The 20,632-nt window shown below is 36.7% G+C and overlaps 1 protein-coding gene across 1 annotated transcript in view; it reads left to right on the forward strand.

The window, feature by feature from the left end:
- MDGA2 (MAM domain containing glycosylphosphatidylinositol anchor 2) overlaps window positions 1–20,632 on the forward strand; it is a 339,368-nt gene that overhangs the window by 294,507 nt on the left and 24,229 nt on the right. The window contains exon 12 of the mRNA XM_070431541.1: window positions 17,961–18,091. Coding sequence (XP_070287642.1) covers window positions 17,961–18,091 — 131 coding nt within the window. The remainder of the gene's footprint in view (window positions 1–17,960; window positions 18,092–20,632) is intronic.

Raw genomic sequence — 20,632 nt, forward strand, 5'->3', positions numbered from 1 at the left:
AATTTTAATATACTTTTAATTTAACAATTGTTTTTCTTATTCTCTTTATTGTCAATGGATGTTCAGTTGACCTCTACTAGCTTTATTTTGGCTGTTTCAGGAAGAAGGCAGTTGTGTCTTTTTCCCTTGCTCTCAGACATTTGTTAACTATGACATTTCTGTGCTGTATCAGATGGTTGGCAGTTGCAGGTATCGGGTCACTTGGGTCCCTCTCAGCAGGACACAGTCATTGTCCTTACTAAAATCTAGGCAAATGTATTTGTCCTAGATATTGACAATCAATTAGGACTAGATGAGGGAGTTTCTGCCGGCAGTTGAAACCTTCTCTCTTTGCAAATATTGTGTTGAGACACTTATTCATCTGTAAACCCAGCGCATTTATAGTCACTGGTTTTACAAATAAAATGTATCAGTTTTATTGATTCTTTGGGAAATTCATATTGAAAAACAATTTGTCCTGGATTTCTAATAGCCTGATCAAAGTTATTACTTCTTGAGTAACCGTAAATAATCCTTGCTTTTTAACTATAACTAATGGATAGTATACCATTGAGAATAGTCTTAAATTTTTAATAATATAAAAATTGATGATCAGTTATACATTATTTAGAAAAGATTTCTCTTTGAAATAAAGTCAAGTATGTGTATTATTTATTGCTGCAGAACAAATTTCCCTTAAATTTTGTACCTTAAAGCAATAAACATTTACTATCCCACAGTTTCTGTGGGCCAGGAACATGGGTATGGCTTAGCTGGATGCCTATAGCTCAAGGCCTTTCATAAGGTTGCAGACGAGCAAGGTGTAAGGCAGACTAATTTGACTATTTGACTTGGAGAAGATACATTTCTATGCCCATTCCCTTGGTTTTGGGCAGGCTCACTCCCTCACAAGGGTTAGAATAAGGATATCAACTTATTGCTGCCTATTGGTCAGAGGCCTCTCTCATCTCTTCGCCATATGGACATCCTCATAGGACTGTCTCATGGTATGGTGGCAGATTTCCTCCAAAGCAAGAAACCCAGGAGAGAGAAAAAAAAACACATGTTCAAGACTTTATAATCTTATCTCTGACTTGACATCCCATAACTCTGCCTTGTTATATTTATTATTACTGAGTTGATAATTCCAACCCACATTCAAGGGTACGAAATTACACAAGATTGTTAATGCTAGGAAGGTGAAACCATTATGCACCATTTAGAGGTTGTATGTCACGTTGTTATAATTTACTGGAGGTCCAGTGCACGAATTCATGCACAGGTGAAGTCTGGCCTGCCTGCCCCAATTGGAGCCGATTGGGCTGGGCTGGCCAGGGGGAGGGGCCACAGGCTATTGGCCGGCTGGCCCAGCCCCCTGTTCAAACTCCTGGTTGAACTCCCAGTTGAACTTCTGGTCGAAGGGACAATTTGCATATTAGACTTTTATTATATAGGATTGTTAAATATTTTATCAACATTGATTGAAGAAAAAATATATGAAAGCTATAATGTGTTATCCTTAAGCTAACTGTTAATATATACGATATATGATATAATAGCTGGCTTTTGGCAAAAATATAAGATTATTTCAGCAATCCTGTAGGCATTTTGTTTCTTGATCAGTCAGTTGAATTTCTAATGTTCTTGCAAAGCATTTAGGCCACAAGATATGACAAAAGCTTATTAAAACTCAGTAAAATATGTACTTCATTTATTTCTTAAAAGAGTAATGTGAAATATAAGCACCATATCATACCAAGAAATTAAAAATAAAGATACAAAAGACACTTATGAGTATATTCGTTGAACTTGATAAGAAAGTTTCAATCAAGTTGTGGCTCCAAAAAGCTAATTTCAATTTGGAACAAAGGGAGGCAAGGAAAGGAGTTTGTTAGTGAAGTCCACCGCCATGAATCTTGAGAGTGAGGAAGATATGATAAAGTAAAATATTGGGGGTTGTAGAAGAGCCTTGTTTAAGAGGAATGAGTTAATGAAAAGGGTAAGTTTAGAGTTGCAAAAATCAGAGCGAAGCAATTTTTTTGAAGAGATGAGAATTATGAGTGTTCAGAAGGGAATTACCTGTGAAGAGGGAGAAAATGTCACTTCCATTAGGATTGGAAATAAGAATGTATCTTTTAATATATTCCTAAATGCAAGAATAGCAAACAGACGTGAAATTTGTCTTTCTAAGAGACTCTATTTTCTTTGTTAAGTAATGCAAAGGTTGCACTTTAAAAGAGTAGACTGTTTTAGTGGGCTGGCAAATGGAAGCTGAAACTAGTGATCAATGATTTGGAAAGTTTGGAGATTGGGATATCCATCTTCAGCATTTTGAAATGTGTTTTAGGATATAATGCTCAGTTTAACTCCCCATCACTTTGTGTACATATTATTGAATTACCGTGCTAATTGATGTCCTTACTCTCTCTTTGGCCCATTGTCTCTGGGGTGAAGATAATTCTCTAAAACCAGTAGCATAAAGACCTCAAGGATGTTTGCCCCTCTGGCTCCATAATTTACCCCAGTCATACATGAAGCTCCTCAAATTCAGCTGTATTGTATCTGGGGTCTCTTCATAGGTTGTCATTGTCCTGCTGAACTGTATGCTGGGCAGGGGGAACAGAAACAATGTATCTCCCCATCATACAGTGCCTTGCAAATGTAAATATTTATTTGCCCATCCTATAAATATTTATAAATTAAACAAATACCTTTTTAAATTGTGTGAGAGAATAAGTACTTTTTCTCCTCTTTAGTCATCTTGGTAATTCGCATAGTTCCTTCAAAAGCCAAGTCAAGGACATCTGATATTCTTCCCTAGCCTCCTGCTTCATCTTTTCCCATAACACCTGGTGCACACTGTGATTATTATGTTTGTTACCATGATTCCTGCTAGACTGTAAGCTACTTGAGAGCAGTTTATTTCCAAGTGCAAAAAGAATAAGAAAGTAAAGAATTAAAAGTATGGCATTAAGATTGGAAACAGAGGTCTTCATCAAGAACCAATAGATAGGTTTAGGAGGAAAATAGAAGTGAATCATTGACTTAATTTGAATTTGAAGCTAAATGCTCTGGCAGCCAAAGCACAGAGGAAAGCAAAAGTGTCACATAAACAAAGGGAAATTTATCTTTATAAAAGTACTCTTGGCAATATAATGGGAAATATCTTTACTTAATACTTTTAGGAAAATATAAAACTTATGGAAATAAAAATTTACAAATTGACTGATCATAATACATTAGAGAACAAAATATATGTTTTGTGCTGAAATATTATGGTGCAAATGTCACCTTATTATGATCTAATAGAATTTAAAAATAAAATTTAATGAAGCTGTGATTAACCTTTACTTAATTTGTCTCAATAAGATATCACAGGTTACCCTTTGCATTGAAGCTTTCTCAGTGCTGGCATTCAAAGATTTTAAACTGAGGACTTAAATGTTCTTATAGAAGATATAGAGAAGACAAAGGTGACAATCTTTTTACATGGATTTGGGAGTCTGATTTTATTCTTATTTTTATCAAAGGCTACATTTCTTCGGATAGAGTTTAAAAATTGAGGTCCTTGCTTACATCTCAAATATGTCTCTCAGATGAAATTTTCTCACATATTTTCCCTTGGGTTTAGACACCATATAAGACAATTTGAGCCTTAAAAAAATATTAAGATAAGGGGTCATTAATTTAGAAACTTGACTACATTGACTGTAGAAAGATATCAGCAGAATCAATATATTGAACCTCATCCAGCACAGCCAGTGGTGAACCTGAGGAGGGCCAGTGAAGGATTAAAGAAGACAGACAAGAGAATACAGCTGGGGCCAGGTGGGACACTGTTCTCGGATGGAGATACAGTGCCACAGCCTGTAAACCCAGTCTTTATTTTATAGTCAGATCCAATAAGACAAAGTAAGGATGTGGTAAAGATGTTTACATTGTTCTCACGGGTTTGGAATCTACTCAATTACATGCACCTGAGAACTCTATTAAGCTTTGTTTTGGCAGCACTTGCTGCACCTCCTGCAGCCCACATCACTCAGCCACCTGGGACCACAGGTTCAGACCATAAGGTCAAGCTTACAGCCATAGCCTCTGGCTATAATTGTGCTGGGACGGTTTTGCCCTCCAAGCTGGGACCTGCATGTGGCTTTGCCAGGAGAGGACCATGCCCTCTCATTAGTCCTAGGCTTGAACCTGTCCAAATGCTGTAGCTGCTCTCCACAATATATAACTTTGAGAAACTTACATTCTGATAAATTTTCAAAAATTTACCAGAAAAATTGCAAAAGATAACCCCTAAGTGGTTGAGTGAATAGACAATGTTACTTAGTATTCCCCATTTAAAAATTAGAGAATAGCCCCCAAACCATGGGCTCTTTGAGAATAATTGATATTAAGTCACTCTTTTTGTTTAGAATTAGTCAATATTTTCAGTGAAATCCTGTTTATATTTAATGTTGATAATGCCAGTGTCATTAGTGTAAAAATAATGTTTTAAGTAGAAGACATTCATAACAATTTATCATTAATTTGTTTAATTAACATATATTCTAATAGGGATAGAATCTAGCCATGATTTATTACCACTTATAAATATTACAGATACCTATCACAGACCCTGTAATATGATTATATGTAATAACTAGTTCATTTACCTTTTAAGTGTCTGGTTTTAAACCACTAACTACCCCCAAGTATGTTCTCCTTATATTTAATTATTCATTGATGATGGGCCCTTAGACAATGTATAGTAGAAGCTAGGGTGTTTAAACCAAATTAATGCTATGACTGAGAAATGTTGGTGTTTCAAAATATACATGTCTCATTTTAGTGTAATTAATAAAAATATTATTTCATCAATTGAATTAATGGTAAAGAAACGGGTTCATTGTTGTGTTCCTTACCAAATGTACCAAACTTTTTAAACTAACATCATTGAAAATACATATTTATTGTGATGTGTATTTTCACCCATAGGTCTTGAAGTTTACTCATTTTTGTTCAATAGGATGAAATGCACATGCTATGTGCCTAGTGGTATTTAGAGTTCAATAAAGGATAAAAGAATTATAATTAAAGGTTCTTATTCATCTAACAGTTTATCATCCATTTGGGGTAATGAATTATGGAATAAAATAAAAGTCATAAAGTAACATACATCAAAGTGCATGATGGGCTCATGCTATGGTTAAACAAGGGAGAGAACACTAAGAACAGAAAAGCTAAAGTTTTTCTAAAGGAAAAAAATGTAAACCATCTTCCAAGAGAGGTAAATAATAAGCAGAAGAGAGCGGTTAAACAATGTGAGAAATAGAAGAAGCTACGGTGTGAGAATGGGGAATACTGGGTTTTTTTGCTTATTTGTTTTGTTTTGTTTTGTTTTAATTTTTTATTTTTTTATTGATTAAGTTATTACATATGTGTCCTTATCCCCACGTTAGCCCCTATCACCCCCCTTCATGCCCTCACCCCCCTGTTGTCTGTGTCCATTGGTTAGGCCTATATGCATATAAGTCCTTTGGTTGATCTCTCCCCCTTACCCCCACCCTCCCTACCTTCCCTCTGAGGTTTGATGGTCTGATCTATGCTTCTCTGTCTCTGGATCTGTTTTTGTTCATCAGTTTATGTTGTTAATTATATTCCACAAATGAGTGAGATCATGTGGTATTTATCTTTCTCTGACTGGCTTATTTCACTTAGCATAATGCTCTCCAGTTCCATCCATGCTGTTGCAAATGGGTAAGAACTCCTTTTTTAGCACAGTGTAGTATTCCATTGTGTAGATGTACCACGGTTTTTTTAATCCACTCATCTACTGATGGGCACTTAAGCTGTTTCCAAATCTTAGCTATGGTGAATTGTGCTGCTATGAACATAGGGGTGCGTATATCCTTTCTGATTGGTGTTTCTGGTTTCTTGGGATATAGTCCTAGAAGTGGGATCACTGGGTCAAATGGGAGTTCCATTTTTAGTTTTTTGAGGAAACTCCATACTGTTCTCCACAGTGGAGGAATACTATTTTTGTGGCAGAGTAGGGAGTATGGTAGAACCAGTGACATAAGGGATCTGAGTCATATCAGAGAAATAGCCTGAGAAAAGCTATGTTTTAGGAAAATTTATTAGACATTAATATAGAGATTCAACTTGATGCCAGAAGGCATGCTATTGGCTGCAGAAAATTAACCAACATTTTGAAATTTTAGATATCATTGCAATTATATATTGAAAAAATTTATGTATGCAGCCCTTTCTATTCAAGCAGAAAATGATTTTATAACTTCCTCCTTTAGTCTGTGTACAAAACAAATGATGCTAACAATTATCTATCAATATGCATAGCTTTTGCCTGGGGCTAGATCATTATGGCATATCCTCATCTTTCATTAAATGTGAAACTGAAATTAATGAGTTTGTATTACTGATTAGAATAAAAATGTGATTTATATGCAAGTGACCCCAAGGCTTTGGAGTAAAATAAGTTACAAATTAATTTATATGAACTTGGTAATTTCACGTATCTGTAGAAAACATATGCACATTTTAGGACACATTTAAATTATTCATCAAAAATATGTAAAATAAATATCTATGGTAAAATATTTAAAAGTAACATTATGTGAAGGACTTAATAAAAGCAGAGCACTAGGTAATGTAATTATATGTAACTAGAGACTCAATGGATGAAATTCGTGCAAGAGTAGGCCTTCCTTCCCCAGGCCGCCCGCACCGGCTTCCCTCTGGCACCCAGGACCCGGGCTTCCCTGGCAGCCCCAGCTTCATCAGGAAGGTCGTCCAGAAGGACAATCTAATTAGCACATTATGCTTTTATTATTATAGATATTTATGCATATTATGTTACAGTAATTTATAGAAAATAATATTAAAATAAGAATCATACTATAGCACAATGCTCCTTGCTCACTGCTCAAGAGATAATGTCACACTTAGATGATTTAATCTTTTTTATTATAATCCCTAAGCATGAGATGGGCAAAGTACTCTCTAGCTCTAGCACCTGACTCTTAAGGAATGGTGATCAAAAGATGAGGATTAGGAAACAAAGGTTAAGAAAAAGTTAAGTTTAGCTTAGCAACTTCAAAGTTGTGTCATGGAACTACATAGCATTTGAAAATCCTTGGGGATAATTAAATTCATACCTATTGATATCTGGTGCCTACTAAAGCATAAACACAGTGCCTCTAAGGATTTAAAATTACTTTTAAAGGATATTAACACAATCCATCATATTCACTTTGGAATTTTTTTACTGTAGTAATGTGCTGAATCAACTTTGCTGAGTCCAACCTCTCTTGAATCACTTTATTCTGTTTCACAAGTTTTCATTTTGTTGACCAAGATGATCTGAGCATAAGTTTATATAACTTTTAGCACTGAATTCTCTTTTATAAAGTTAAAAACTGGAAACTTGCCTGGAAAAAGAATCTTCCAAAATCATTTGTCTATTGATATAGCTTTAGAAACCATCTCTACAACATATCATTGAATCAATAGTTTGTATTCATTGATTAGGATAATGGAATAACATTAATACTATATACATCAGAATAATAATTAAATTATAATGTATTCAGAAGAATTTATTTCAATAAGCTGTACTTCTATTGTCTTTTTCTTATAAAAAAAAATACCTGCCTTTTATTATTTTTTTCTTAGATAATTTTAAGCATTTTTTCTTTTAGATAAACTTTAATTGATTTTCATAGGAATAAAGACTACTTTATTTTCATTGTTGTCACTATTTCAGTTTCAGAAAAACATAGAAACGTACACAAAGTAAGAGGACCATGGTCTCAGAACTTTAAAATTGGATAAGTTTTGTCCTTGGTTTTTGCCATTATGTCTCCCCAGACCAGCCTGTTTCTGGGAAGTAGTCGAGGCTTTCAGCTCCTCGGTCCCTCTTCTGGGCTGGACTCCCTTTTGACTGCACCATTGGAGAATTCAGTAGTGTTATCAGTTAGAACCTGCATTCTTTGCCATGAAGTCAGTCAATAAGCTGATTTCTAGATGGTGGAGCCAGGCTCCTTTTAGTGAGGAATGATATTAAAGACCAAAATCTGGGTGCCCCATGTACACATTGCCATTGGGGGTTTATTCTTGGCCTCCTCAGCAGATAAGCCAGAGTGTATATATATGGAAATATATATATATGTATATACACATACACAAACATACATACATATACATACAAAACACATGCACACATGCTTATGATATACACATATGAACATACACATGTGCACAAAAACACATGTACACATGCATATACAGCATATATTTCAGAAATCATAAATTTACACCAAATGCTTAAAATTTCAGTCCATACACATAGTGTTATTGCTTACTTTTCCTCATTCCATATTTGTATGTTCCTTCTTTCACTGTGAGAATCCCGGCTCTAAACACATTTATTCACTTGATTTTATAGTACCTACTAGAGGCTCGATGCACGAAAATTCATGCAAGAGTAGGCCTTCCTTCCCCCGGCTGCCGACACCAGCTTCCCTCTGGCACCTGGGACCTAGGCTGCTTCCCTCCGGCACTGCCGCCAGGCACTCAGGACCCAGGCTTCACTCCAGCCCTGGCTTTGCTCCAGCCCCGGCTTTGTCTGGAAGGATATCCGAAAGGTTGTCCGGAATGACACCTAATTAGCATATTGCCATTTTATTTTCTATATATATAATGAGCCAGGGGCCGTCACATCCAAAACAACCTAACGGACCACCAAATAGGCTGAGTGGAGCGACAAGGCCGGCAGGGGGCTTAGTGAGGAACAACCAAATGACTGAACAAGCAGGCTTTGTGGGGCAACCAGGCTGGCAGGGGGGTTAATGAGGGACGACCAAACAACTGAACAGCAGGCTGCATGGGGCGACCAGGCCGGCAGAGGGAGGCTGACTGCCGGTTTAGGCCCGATTCCCAGGATTGGGTCTAAACCAGCAGTCAGACATCCCCCAAGGGGTTCCGGATTGTAGAGGGTGCAGGCTGGGCTGAGGGGACCCCCCCACCCCATGCACAAATTTCATGCACTGGGCCTCTAGTTATTGATAAAACAGTTTCTGAATTACTGTACCTGTAACCACATTAATCAGCAAGCATAATAGAGTTCAAATTTATTTGTTTTCCCCTACCCCCATCACATTTAAAACTGAAAATACATAATCAGGTACTATATTTATAAATTACTTGGATTATGGTCCCTTCCCATACTCCTTCCTTTCTTTTTTTTTTCTTCCTCCTTTTCTTTCTTTTTTTAAACTTTTTCTTCCTCCCTCTCTTGCTCTTTCTTTCTCTCCAGTGTGATTATTAAATTCGTGGGAAATATTTGTTTCAGTTTGCTTTCAGTTTGGGTATTTTATTTCCTTTCTTATTGATTTAATGTTATTTTTTTTATATGTAGAACATTGGTGTACTTTCCAAACTCAAAACTACATGAGAGGCATACTCAGAGAAGTGGTACTCCCTCCCATCTTCCTTTAAAGCCAGCTTGATCTCTCACTTATCTGTCTTTTGTTTCTCTCTCTCTCTTTTTGTAATTGAGTTTATTGACATTGGTAAATAAAAGTATACAGGGTTCATGTATACAATTCTACAAAACTTCATCTGTATATTGTAGTGTGTATTTACCGCCAAGTCATCCCCTTCCATTACCATTTATCTCCCCTCTCTTTTCTTCTTCCTCCCCCCATTCCTCTTCCCATCTGGAAATCACCATACTATTGCCTGTGTCCATGAATCTATTTTTTTCTTTGCTTAATCCCTTCACCCTCCTCAACCAGCTCCCAATCCCCTCCCTTCTGACACCTGTCAGTCTGTTCTCTATATCCATGAGTCTCCACTTTGTTTGACAGTTTATTTTGTTCATTAGATCCCATATATAAGTAAAATCAAATGTACTTGTCTTTCTCCTTCTGGTTTATTTCACTTAACATAATACTCTCCAAGTCCATCCATGCTGTCACAAAAGGTAAGATTTCTGTCTTTTTCAGAGCTGAGTAGTATTCCATTGTGTAAATGTACCACTTTGTTTTATCCATCTATCTACTGATGGACACTTGGGCTGCTTCTAAATAATCACTATCTAAATCTATAATAATAAAAGCATAATATGCTAATTAGACTGAACATCCTTCCACCACTATATCCCTCAGGGGATGTTGGACTGCTAGTTTTGGCCCGATCCCTGCAGGGCATGCCAAAAGACCCCACCAGTGCACAAATCTGTGCACCAGGCATCTAGTTGTAAATAATGCTGCAATGAACATGGGGTGCATATATTCTTTCAAATTAGTGTTTTAGGTGTCTTTAGATATAACTGGGTCATAAGGCAGTTCCATTATTAATTTTTTGAGATAACTCCATACTGCTTTCAACAGTGGCTGCACCAATCTACATTCCCACCATAGTGCACAAGAGTTCCCTTTTCTCCACATCCTCACCAACACTTGATGTTTGTTGATTTAATGATAGCTATTCTGACAGAAGTGAGATGATACCTTATTATGGCTTTAATTTGCATTTCTCTGATTGATTAGTGAAGTTGAACATCATTTCATGTGTCCACTTTGGAGAAGTGTCTATTCAGGTCCTTTGCCCAATTCTTAATTGGATTGTCTGTTTGTTTTTGGTATTGAGTTTTATAAGTCCCTTATAAATTTTCAATATTAAGCCCTTATCAGATATATCTGTGAATATGTTCTCCCATTCAGGGGGCTGTCTTTTCATTTTGTTGATGGTTTCCTTTGCTGTGAAAAAAGTTTTTAGTTTGATGTAGGTCCATTTGTTTATTTTTCTTTTGTTTCCCTTGGTCCAGGCAATAAATCAGAAAAAAAAATACTGCTATAAGAAATATCTGAGATTTTACTGCCTATGTTTCCTATGTTTTCTTTTATAATTTTTATGGTTTTGAGTCTAACATTTAAGTTTTTAATGAATTTTGAGTTTATTCTTGTGTATGGTGTAAGAAGGTGTTCTTTTCATTTTTTGCACATATCTGTCCAATATTTCCAGCACCAATTATTATCCCATTGCATGATTTTACCTTCTTTGTAAAATATTAATTAACTATAAAAGTATGGGTTTATTTCTGGGCTTTCTCTTCTGTTGCATTGATCTATATGTTTCTTTTTATGCCAGTACCATGCTGTTTTGATTACTGTGGCCTTATTGTATAGTTTGACACCAGCTTATTCCAACTTTGTTCTTCTTTTTCCAGACTGCTGTGGATATACAGGGGTTTTCGTGGTTTCATATAAGTTTTTGGAATATTTGTTCTCATTCTGAGAAATACACCATTGGTATATTGATAGGAATTGTGTTGAACCTACAGATTTCTGTGTAGTATGGACATATTAACGGTGCCAATTCATCATGTCCATGAACATAGTATAATGCTTCCACTTATTTATATCTTCTTCAATTTCTTTCTTCAGTGTCTTGTAACTCTCCAAACACAGGTCTTTTATATCCTTGGTTAAATTGATTCCTAGGTTTTTGTTGTTTTTCGAAACAATTGTGAATGGGATTGTTTTCTTTTAGGATAGTTCATTATTCCTGTATAAAAATGCAACTGAGCCCTAGCTGGTTTGGCTCAGTGGATAGAGCATTGGCCCATGGACTGAAGGGTCCTGTATTTGATTCCGGTCAAGGGTGCATGCCCAGGTTGTGGGCTTGATCCCCGGTAGAGGGCATGCAGGAGGCAGCCAATCAACTATTCTCTCTTATCATTGATGTTTCTGTCTCTCTCTCCCTCTCCATTCCTCTCTGAAAATCAATAGAAACATATTAAAAAATAAAATCAAATTGCAACTGATTTTGGATATTTACTGCTACTTTACTGAATTCACTTACCAGTGCTAATATTTTAATTGGTGGAATACCTGCTTTTTAAAATAAAATCTGACCACAATTCAATATAGTTAATTTAATATATGAAAAAACTAATTCAACATCTGGGATAATTCAGACCTGGCTTCTTTAGACCTAGGACAAATATTTTTATGTAGCATATATTTAATAAACAGAAATTGAAATAATTCAATTTTGAGTTACATTACATATATAAAAATAATATGTTAATTTAAAAATTTATACATGCTCACAGGAAAAGCATAGTTTTTCAGGAAAAAGATATTCAATATTGATATAATAATCTACTATTTGGGATATAATGGTAAATTATATGTTAATATGTTTCATTAAATCTTGTACTAGAACATGTATTTATTTTTAAAGTAAATTCTGGAAGACATAATACATATTATATTTTTAATTTAATTACAACTAACAGGTCTAAACAATATTATTTTATTAACTAGAGGCCTGTTACACGAAGAGATTTGTGCAATAGGCCTTCCCTTCCTTTGGATGCTGGCACCAGTTTTCTTCTGGCACCCGGGACCCAGGCCTTCGCTCTGGCTGGGCTCCGGCCAGAGGCCCCCCCTCCCAGCCATCAGGCTTCGCTGCTCTGCTAATCCCGGGGCCGTGAGGCCTCGCGGCTCTGCTGATCCTGTGGGCATGAGGCCTCATGGCTCCGTTGATCCCGGGGCCGTGAGGCCTCGCTGCTTGGCAGGCTTCGGGCCTAGTATGCAAATTAACCACCATCTTTGTTGGCGGTTGATTTGCATATCACCCTGATTAGCCAATGGGAAGCGTAGCGAAGGTATGGTCAATTACCCTTTTTGTCTTTTATTGGATAGGATACTAACAAAAATTTCCATGTATTGATTTGATGACAGAATTTATTCCTGTCATTTCAATCAAAACAACAGTTCATTCTACTCAAGAGAAATAAGACTTCCATATAAAATAGTAATTCATTCACTGCCATCTATTTACATTAGCACCTCACATTTGTTGAAGTAGCTATTGGTGACTTTTGTATGGAACAACTTGTATTGCATTGGTAATTTAGAGAGGTCATCCTTCATTCATTAAATGCAAGCTATTGTATGACTTATACTAGGTAGAGAAGCTAAGGCATTACATTTAAGAAATAACCTGAAAAAGATAACTAATATGTCCCTTCTGGAAAAGTTAAGTGTTAAGGAGAAATCAGTAGAGTATATCACAGTCCAAACCAGTCACTTTCCATTAATCCAGCATAGGCTGTAGGAGACACATGCCATAGGATAGAGGAAGAGTTCTCCTTTTTAATTCATAGACTATTTCTTCAAATAATTTCTGAAAGGAATATGCTAACACATTGTTAGTCCATGATAGCACATATGTTTAAAAAAAGTATTACTTTATTAGAGTTTAACACATTTTTTTTTATTTATTTGAGTTTGATTTCATTGTAATTCCTCCCTGTTATGGATTAATTTCCAAAAATAGAATGCAATTACATCACGCAGAAATAAATTCTGCAGTGGCTTTTCCTTTGGGCACATGGTTGCCTTTTTAATGCACAAGGTACCAGCACCAACAAGCAAGAAAAATTGAACCACACCTAGTTCCTAAAAAGGGAAAGAGGGATGGTGTCAGAAATCTGTTCCCTGCCACAATGGCTCACCCACACAGTGGGAAAATACTAGGAATTTCAACTCTTAAATGGCCCAACGGCATAAATGCTTTTCTACTAGTCTCAGATTTTTGAATCAAAGTATAGTAAAACCTCAGTTAACTTGCCCTACAGCTTTAGACCTTAGAGGAGGAGCTAACAAAATCTAACTTATTATATGTATAAAAAAGAAGTTCCAATAGTAATTTTAGAAAAAATGCCACAGGACTACTTAGCATTACTTAAGGGCAATAAAGCAAAAGAAAATGAGAGTGAGAGTAAAAGAGAGAGAATATAAAGCTCTAATGAAATTCCACAGTACAGCCCAGATCAATGTGGCTCAGTTGGTTGGAGTGTTGTCCCTTACACCAAAAGGTCATGGGTTCAATTCCAAGTCATGGCACATACGTATAGGTTGCAGGTTCAGTCCCCAGTCAGGGTGCAAACAAGAGTCAACAAATCAACATTTCTCTCTCATCTCTCTCTTTCTCTCTTTCCTTTCCTCTCTCTAAAATCAATAAATATATCCTTGAATGAGGATTTAAAGAAATCCACCGTGCAAAGCAAGGCTAATGTGCCTATAGTAAAGGAAGCAAGCATGTTGAGAAAGGCATACTGAACTGATGTCATGCCAATAAATTTAATTTTAAAAAGGAAAAGAAAAAGGCATGATGACAGTTCAGGTGAAAGAAAAATTTGTATAGTACATGCTTTATGTTTTCAATAAAATACACATGAATATTAACTTTATGAAACAATAAAAGATAAGAATGATACAAAAATAGACTGAGGAAAAGAAGGAACTGGATAAACAACTAAAATAAAGGGGAGCTTGATGAGATCAGAAAAGAAGACAACATCATAAATAATACAATAACAAAATAAAGATGACATTAGAGACAAAAGAGCAGAATCCACACTGTGGAAAATAAAATTAGTACTGTGGAGGACAAGCCAAAAATTATTTCTTACATTAAAGGGAAAAGTAGATAGAAAATAATAGATTCTGAGGCAAAAAGTGAACATGCAACATAGAAAGATAAAACAAAAAGTAAACTAGAGAATATTATTTATAAACTCGAGGCCCGGTCCACAAATTCATGCATGGGTGGGGTCCCTAGGCCTGGCCAGCGATCAAGGGAGGGACGGGGTGCAGGAGGTTGGCCACCAGCCCTGAGGAGGGAGCCAGCCCTTGGCCCCCCCTGGGAAAGGGGCTGTGTCATCCACCACCCACCCCCAAAGTCCCCAGAGGGGTCGGGAGAGGGGCAATGGTCACCAGGCTGGGAGCGGAAGGAACGGACAACAGACACCAATGCCGCCATTGGTGCCCATCAACAGGTGGTTTCCCGCCTACCCCCTCCTTTCCTTGCTGCTGTGTCGCCACCACGGTGGGTGGGTGGTGGGCCAACTGGGGCCTGCTGGCCAGGGGGAGGGACCGCAGGAGGCTGGCTGTGGAAGTGCACTGACCACTAGGAGTCAGCTCCAGCATTGAGCGTCTGCCCCCTGGTGGTCAGTGTGCATCAGAGTGACTGGTCAACCAGTTGTTCCAGTCATTCCAGTCGTTCGGTCATAACGGTTGCTTAGGCCTTTATATATACCGACTAGAGGCCTGATGCACAAAATTCCTGTAAGGAGCTTGACCCTCTCAGCTGTGGCAGCTTGTCACAGCCCTCACAGTCCCAGCTTTGTCTGGAAGGTCGTCCAGAAGGATGTCTGGTCTAATTAGCATATTACGCTTTTATTATTATAGATATGCATGCATCATTCCCAAATAGAATACTAGCAACTTGAATCAAGTATAGTAAGAGAGTGGCAGTTCATTACCTAGTGAAATGTATTCCTGTAATAGTCATAGTTCAACATTCATTAAGAAATGTACTAATATAGTAAATTGCATCAATATAGAGAAATGTCATTTTAATATCTTGATAGCTAATAATAAGACATCGTGAAGACTATGAGTGAGACATAATTGTTACATACTTTAACTCAGTTTAATTCTCACAAGAACCTTATACTAGTTATTATTATCATCATCACTTACCTGATAAGAAAACTGAGACGAAAGATTAAGAGACTAAGCCAAGGTCACTCAGCTGGTAAGTGGCAGCTGTGATGTGAAGAATGCATTTTTGTTGTCATTTCAAAAGTGGGTATTTATATTTCTGTATATGTGTATAATATGTATGAATGTGTGATCTTATGTATAAACAATTAGACAAAATTGCATTTAAAATCTGAAAGATAAACTTCTGTATACCAAATAACTGTACAGCAGTATATATACATTTAAAAAATACCTGAAGGAATATACATAAAAATATTAAGGAGGCTACCTACCACTGAATTATCAATTTAATGGTGATTTTTATATTATATTTTCTGCTTTTCAGTGTTTACATGCAATATTTATATGAACAAATATATATACTAAGATGTCTGTAAACATATAAATAACTAGAGGCCCAGTGCACGAAATTCGTGCACGGGTAGGGTCCCTAGGCCTGGGCGGAGATCAGGGCTGATCTGTGGGACAACCAGTGGAGTGATCGGGGGACCCCCTGCTGGTACCCACCTTGGCCAGCCTGGCACCGCTTGCTGGCTGGCCCCACCCCCCACCGCCCACTCTCTGGCCAACCATGCCCCCGCTGCCGCTGCTGGTTGCCTCCCTCTGTGGGCTACTGGCGGCAGGGTGATCAGAAGGCCCCGCTGGCACCTGCCTCGGCTGGCCTGGGCCCTGCAGGCTGGAGGAAGCTCTTGCATTGAGCATCTGCCCCCGGTGGTCAGTGTGTGTCATAGCGACCGGTCGTTCCACTGTTTGTTCCGCCATCCGGTCTATTTGCATGTTAGGCTTTTATTATATGGGATAATACAAAAGTTATCAAAATTAGGGTATATGAAGCTAATCAGTAGTAACTTTTTCCAGATACATTTTACTGTCATAAACAACTACTAAAATGTCAAAAATCTATTAACTAACCGTTTTCAAAAAATATTTTCTTAAAAAAGAATTAGGGCAAGACTGAGATGTATGAAATAATGGGAATGAGGAGATCTCTATAGGAGTCCAGTTCTCCGCCTGAGGACAATTTCCTGGGCCTGGCACAGGGCCCTGAAATTTGAGCAGAATGTGGAGATCCCACTGAGTTCAGGAGGCAGAGATCAGAGTGCTGGGCAGCTGAAGTAGTTAGAATCCATGAGTCTGGTTAACAGAAAGAAGGGAGGTGTGCAGAGTTGACTCGAGAAGTTTATATGGGGTTCCTCATGAATCTTTGCCCGAAGTCTAGTCTATTTTTGTATTAAGATTAGAAAAAAACCAATGCTTACGTGATAGCAACATAACAGCTTATGGAGTTGACAGCAGAACAGAGATGGAGAGGTCAAAGAGTCCTGTAAGAAGAGCATAAGGGAATACTGAAGTTTAAGCCATATTAGAATAAAGAGACCTCATATACATATATTCCTGGCAACATGAAGAAAACCAAAAGGCTCTTTCATAGCAGTTAGAAGGATGCCCTGGAGTAATGTTCTCTAATGGAGGTAATAGTAAGAACTTTAGAGGATTGTTGAGAGGATTAATTTTTTATCTGAAGTATTCAACACATATATCATTATCATTACTATTGTTACTATGAGCAGGACATGACACTGTTGAAAGAAGTATATCAAATCATGAGGCGAAGCTATTTTCGTTTTAATTTCAAATACCTTTTAGACAAAAAATGAGACTTGGATAAAGTGAACTTAAAAAGAGTAGCTAACTAATAATATTAGGAACAACTAGAGTCAGACTTCAGGCAAGTTAGGCAAGTGAGTACATGACTACAGGCTATCGTAGTTCCTATTGCTACTGAAACAAACACGTTACCCCAAACTTTGTGGTTGAAAAGAACACAAATTTGTTATCTTACAGTTCCAGAGGACAGAAACCTAAAATGAGTACAATGGGGCTAAAACCAGAGTGTTCACAGGGCTGGTTCCTTCTACAGGCTGCAGGGTAGGATCGGTTTCCTGGCCCTTTCTAACTTCTAGAGGCTGCTGTGCTCGGCTGTGGATCCTTCTCCATCTTCAGATGAAGCTGCAGAGCACCTTCTCTTCCTTTCACGTGACCTTCTCCCCTGCGTCACATCTCTGCCTCCATCTTATAATGATATATGTGATTACTGTTAGGACCCACCAGATGATCTAAAATAATCTTCCCATCCAAGATCCTTAACTCAATCACACCTGCAAAACCGGCAATGTCAGATAAAGTAACATTCACAGGGTCTAGGGATTTGGGGACTGTCATTTTTGGAGGCCTGCCACACATGCCAATCAGAGCAAGATTGGCAATGAGAGGGGAAGAGAGGAGGAGACACTAGAATTTTCTGCAAAATTTCATTTTTAAAGTGGTCAAGAAGAAACACATTTGAAGCAAAAACAAATGTATAAAATAAAATTTCATTGTTATTTTTAGGTGTTTTAAATGTTTATCTACGTTTGAAAGGGCAGACAACAATGGAGAATCCACTATGGTCTTCGAGTGGGAATAAAGGACAACGATGGAATGAGGCCCATGTTAATATATATCCAATTACTTCATTTCAGGTAAGAAAACAATCATTTCTGCAGATAGATTGCTTGTGGCACACAAGCATAGGGTTAAAGGCAGACATTGAACAAACATTAGAATATTAATATTCAGAAATTCTTTGATATTATTATCCCAAAAAATCAGATGATTAAGGTTATCTTTAGTTGTAAAAGCTGTTTTATAAAGAGAAAATGCCCTTTTCCTTTATTGATTAACATCTGTGAAGTAGTATGTTTGAATAATAGTCTATCAAACGATTTGCCTGGAGTAAATGTAATCCATTTCTAAAAAAATCTCACTTGTGTGTTCTGTTCCCTGAAGACAAATAAAATAGGCTCTTATAATAATAAAAGCTGGATAATCAATTCTCAATTAAGCTGCCTGAATCTTACATAATGCAATTGTATATACTTTAGCAAAATGTGTCTCTCTATGAAGTAGTCATTTCAGTTATTTATCACAAAGTCAGAGAAATTTAATGTTATTTTTATTTATTTTTATATAGAAAGTAAATAAGGCTTAGATTGAGTTGAGAGTTAGCTACAAATATATAAAATTTCAATGACCATAGCAATGGTCATGATGGCTAGAAACAATATTTCAGGAAACCATTTCACTGAAGAAAATGTAATTTCAATGATATTATATAACTATACATGTATATTATATATGCTCAGGTTAAGTTTTTTTCTACTGGTGATTTTTTGATGCACTCCATGGCATATACAGTAAGGATATGACAAATCTGACAGCTCCAATTATGCTTTTTGTGTGTGTGGAATGTCCTTTTCTTGTCATCTAATCTATAAAACACTAATGGCTTTTATTTAGAAATTGCACTTCTAAATCAAACCAGGATGATAAAAAATGCATACAGTTGTTCACGTTGATAAAGAATAATGGAGTAAGACTAGCTGATTATCTACAAACACATAATAGCTGCTGAAATCATAGGCCCTGGGAATAATTTTGTTTCTATGAAATGGAATACAATTGTGAAAATTGAATCTCTGGCAATATATCATTAAACCAAATTAAACTGGGGAGACAGAACTCCAAAGCATTACTGATGATAAAAGTAACCTTAATATTAAAATGTACATACCTCTATAGGAATCAAAGATCCCTTCTTTCTAAAATGTTCATTTTTCTAGACATATTTTTGCTTCCTACATGACTGCCTTCCCAACATAAAATTATTAAATCAAATATGTATATAAAGTAATTTATTTAAGAGAATAGCTATATTAATGTGTTTTTTTTTTCTTCAGGATAATCCTTTATTGCATAGACATTAATATAATAAGTTTTATTGAGCACTATCAGGACAATCATTTGTTATCATTGAAAACATTTCAATAAATATTTATTGCTCCACTACTGTGTGCCAAGGACATTGCTAGGCATGAAGATTTAAAAATTGTTTACCTCAGAATCATAGAAATAAACATGCATCTAAACACATACATCACATGCTATATAATTGAAGTAACAGAAATACGCAAAAGCTTCCATGAGCACACCTAATCAAAAAGATTATGAGGAAGAGTCAAGAAAAGCTGACAGTATGAGGTGAAATCTGAACTAAAGAGAGAGATTGCAAAGCAGAGAAAAGGCTAGCATTAAGATTGCAGCAGAGTTCAGACTAAAAAAAAAGAAAAATCAAGGTCATATACCACGGGATTTGCCAGAGAAAGAGAGAAATGTTTATCTGGAACTTGGTTCCCAAAAGTGAATCAAAGACTAGTGTGAGATGAGGTTAAGGAACCAAAGGAGCTTGGGCAATGGGGAGGCATTGAATGATTTTACTCAGGGCATGACATGCTACAGTATATCACTCAGATTGTTAGAGGGAAGATTGATTCAAGGCGGTAAAATTAAGCTGGCAAATCAGGTAGAACACCAAAAAAGATGCTGAAGGGAAAAACTAGGGAAGTGGTTTAAAGAAAAGTGGATGACATTAAGATTATATCTAAGTGTAAAAAAACAGCAGAATGTTTTTAGGTTGGAAATTTGGGGAGTAGCCATGAATGACTAAGAACTTTCTAACAAGGGGGCCTTGGGTAATGCTTGCATTACACATTACCTTAAATAAGAAAAAGAGGAAAAGAGACACGCTTCAGAGAGAAACATGGTTCCTCCTATCTTGGACATGTTAATATAAAACGTTCATGGAAAATCCTTTTAAATGTGTGCAGAAGGTTGCTGGACATGTTTATCTAAAACACTGGGGACATACTTGTTTGTGAGTCACCAGGTTGTCTGTGCTACCTAAAGCTCTGGGAGTGGTTGATATTCCCAAGGAGAAGTGGACATATGTGAACAGTGATTAAAGGTTGGAAACATGCCTACACTAACTAATAATTAACATAAACTATGGAAAAGGAGTTTAATCTTATAGTATTTTTTAGAGTTGAAAGGAAGGAGACCCAAAAAAGTTTGGTACCCACAGAGTTTAAAGACAATAGTATCAAAATAAGCAGGTTGAGTCCAATGGATTGATCGTTAGAAAGAGTGTCCACTCAAGAAATTTGCATAAGTGGTAAAGAAATTAG

Source organism: Myotis yumanensis, unplaced genomic scaffold (assembly GCF_028538775.1).
Source record: "Myotis yumanensis isolate MYYU_CA2020_CCGP unplaced genomic scaffold, mMyoYum1.0.hap1 SCAF_1, whole genome shotgun sequence".
In the NCBI taxonomy this organism is placed as follows: Eukaryota; Metazoa; Chordata; class Mammalia; order Chiroptera; family Vespertilionidae; genus Myotis; species Myotis yumanensis.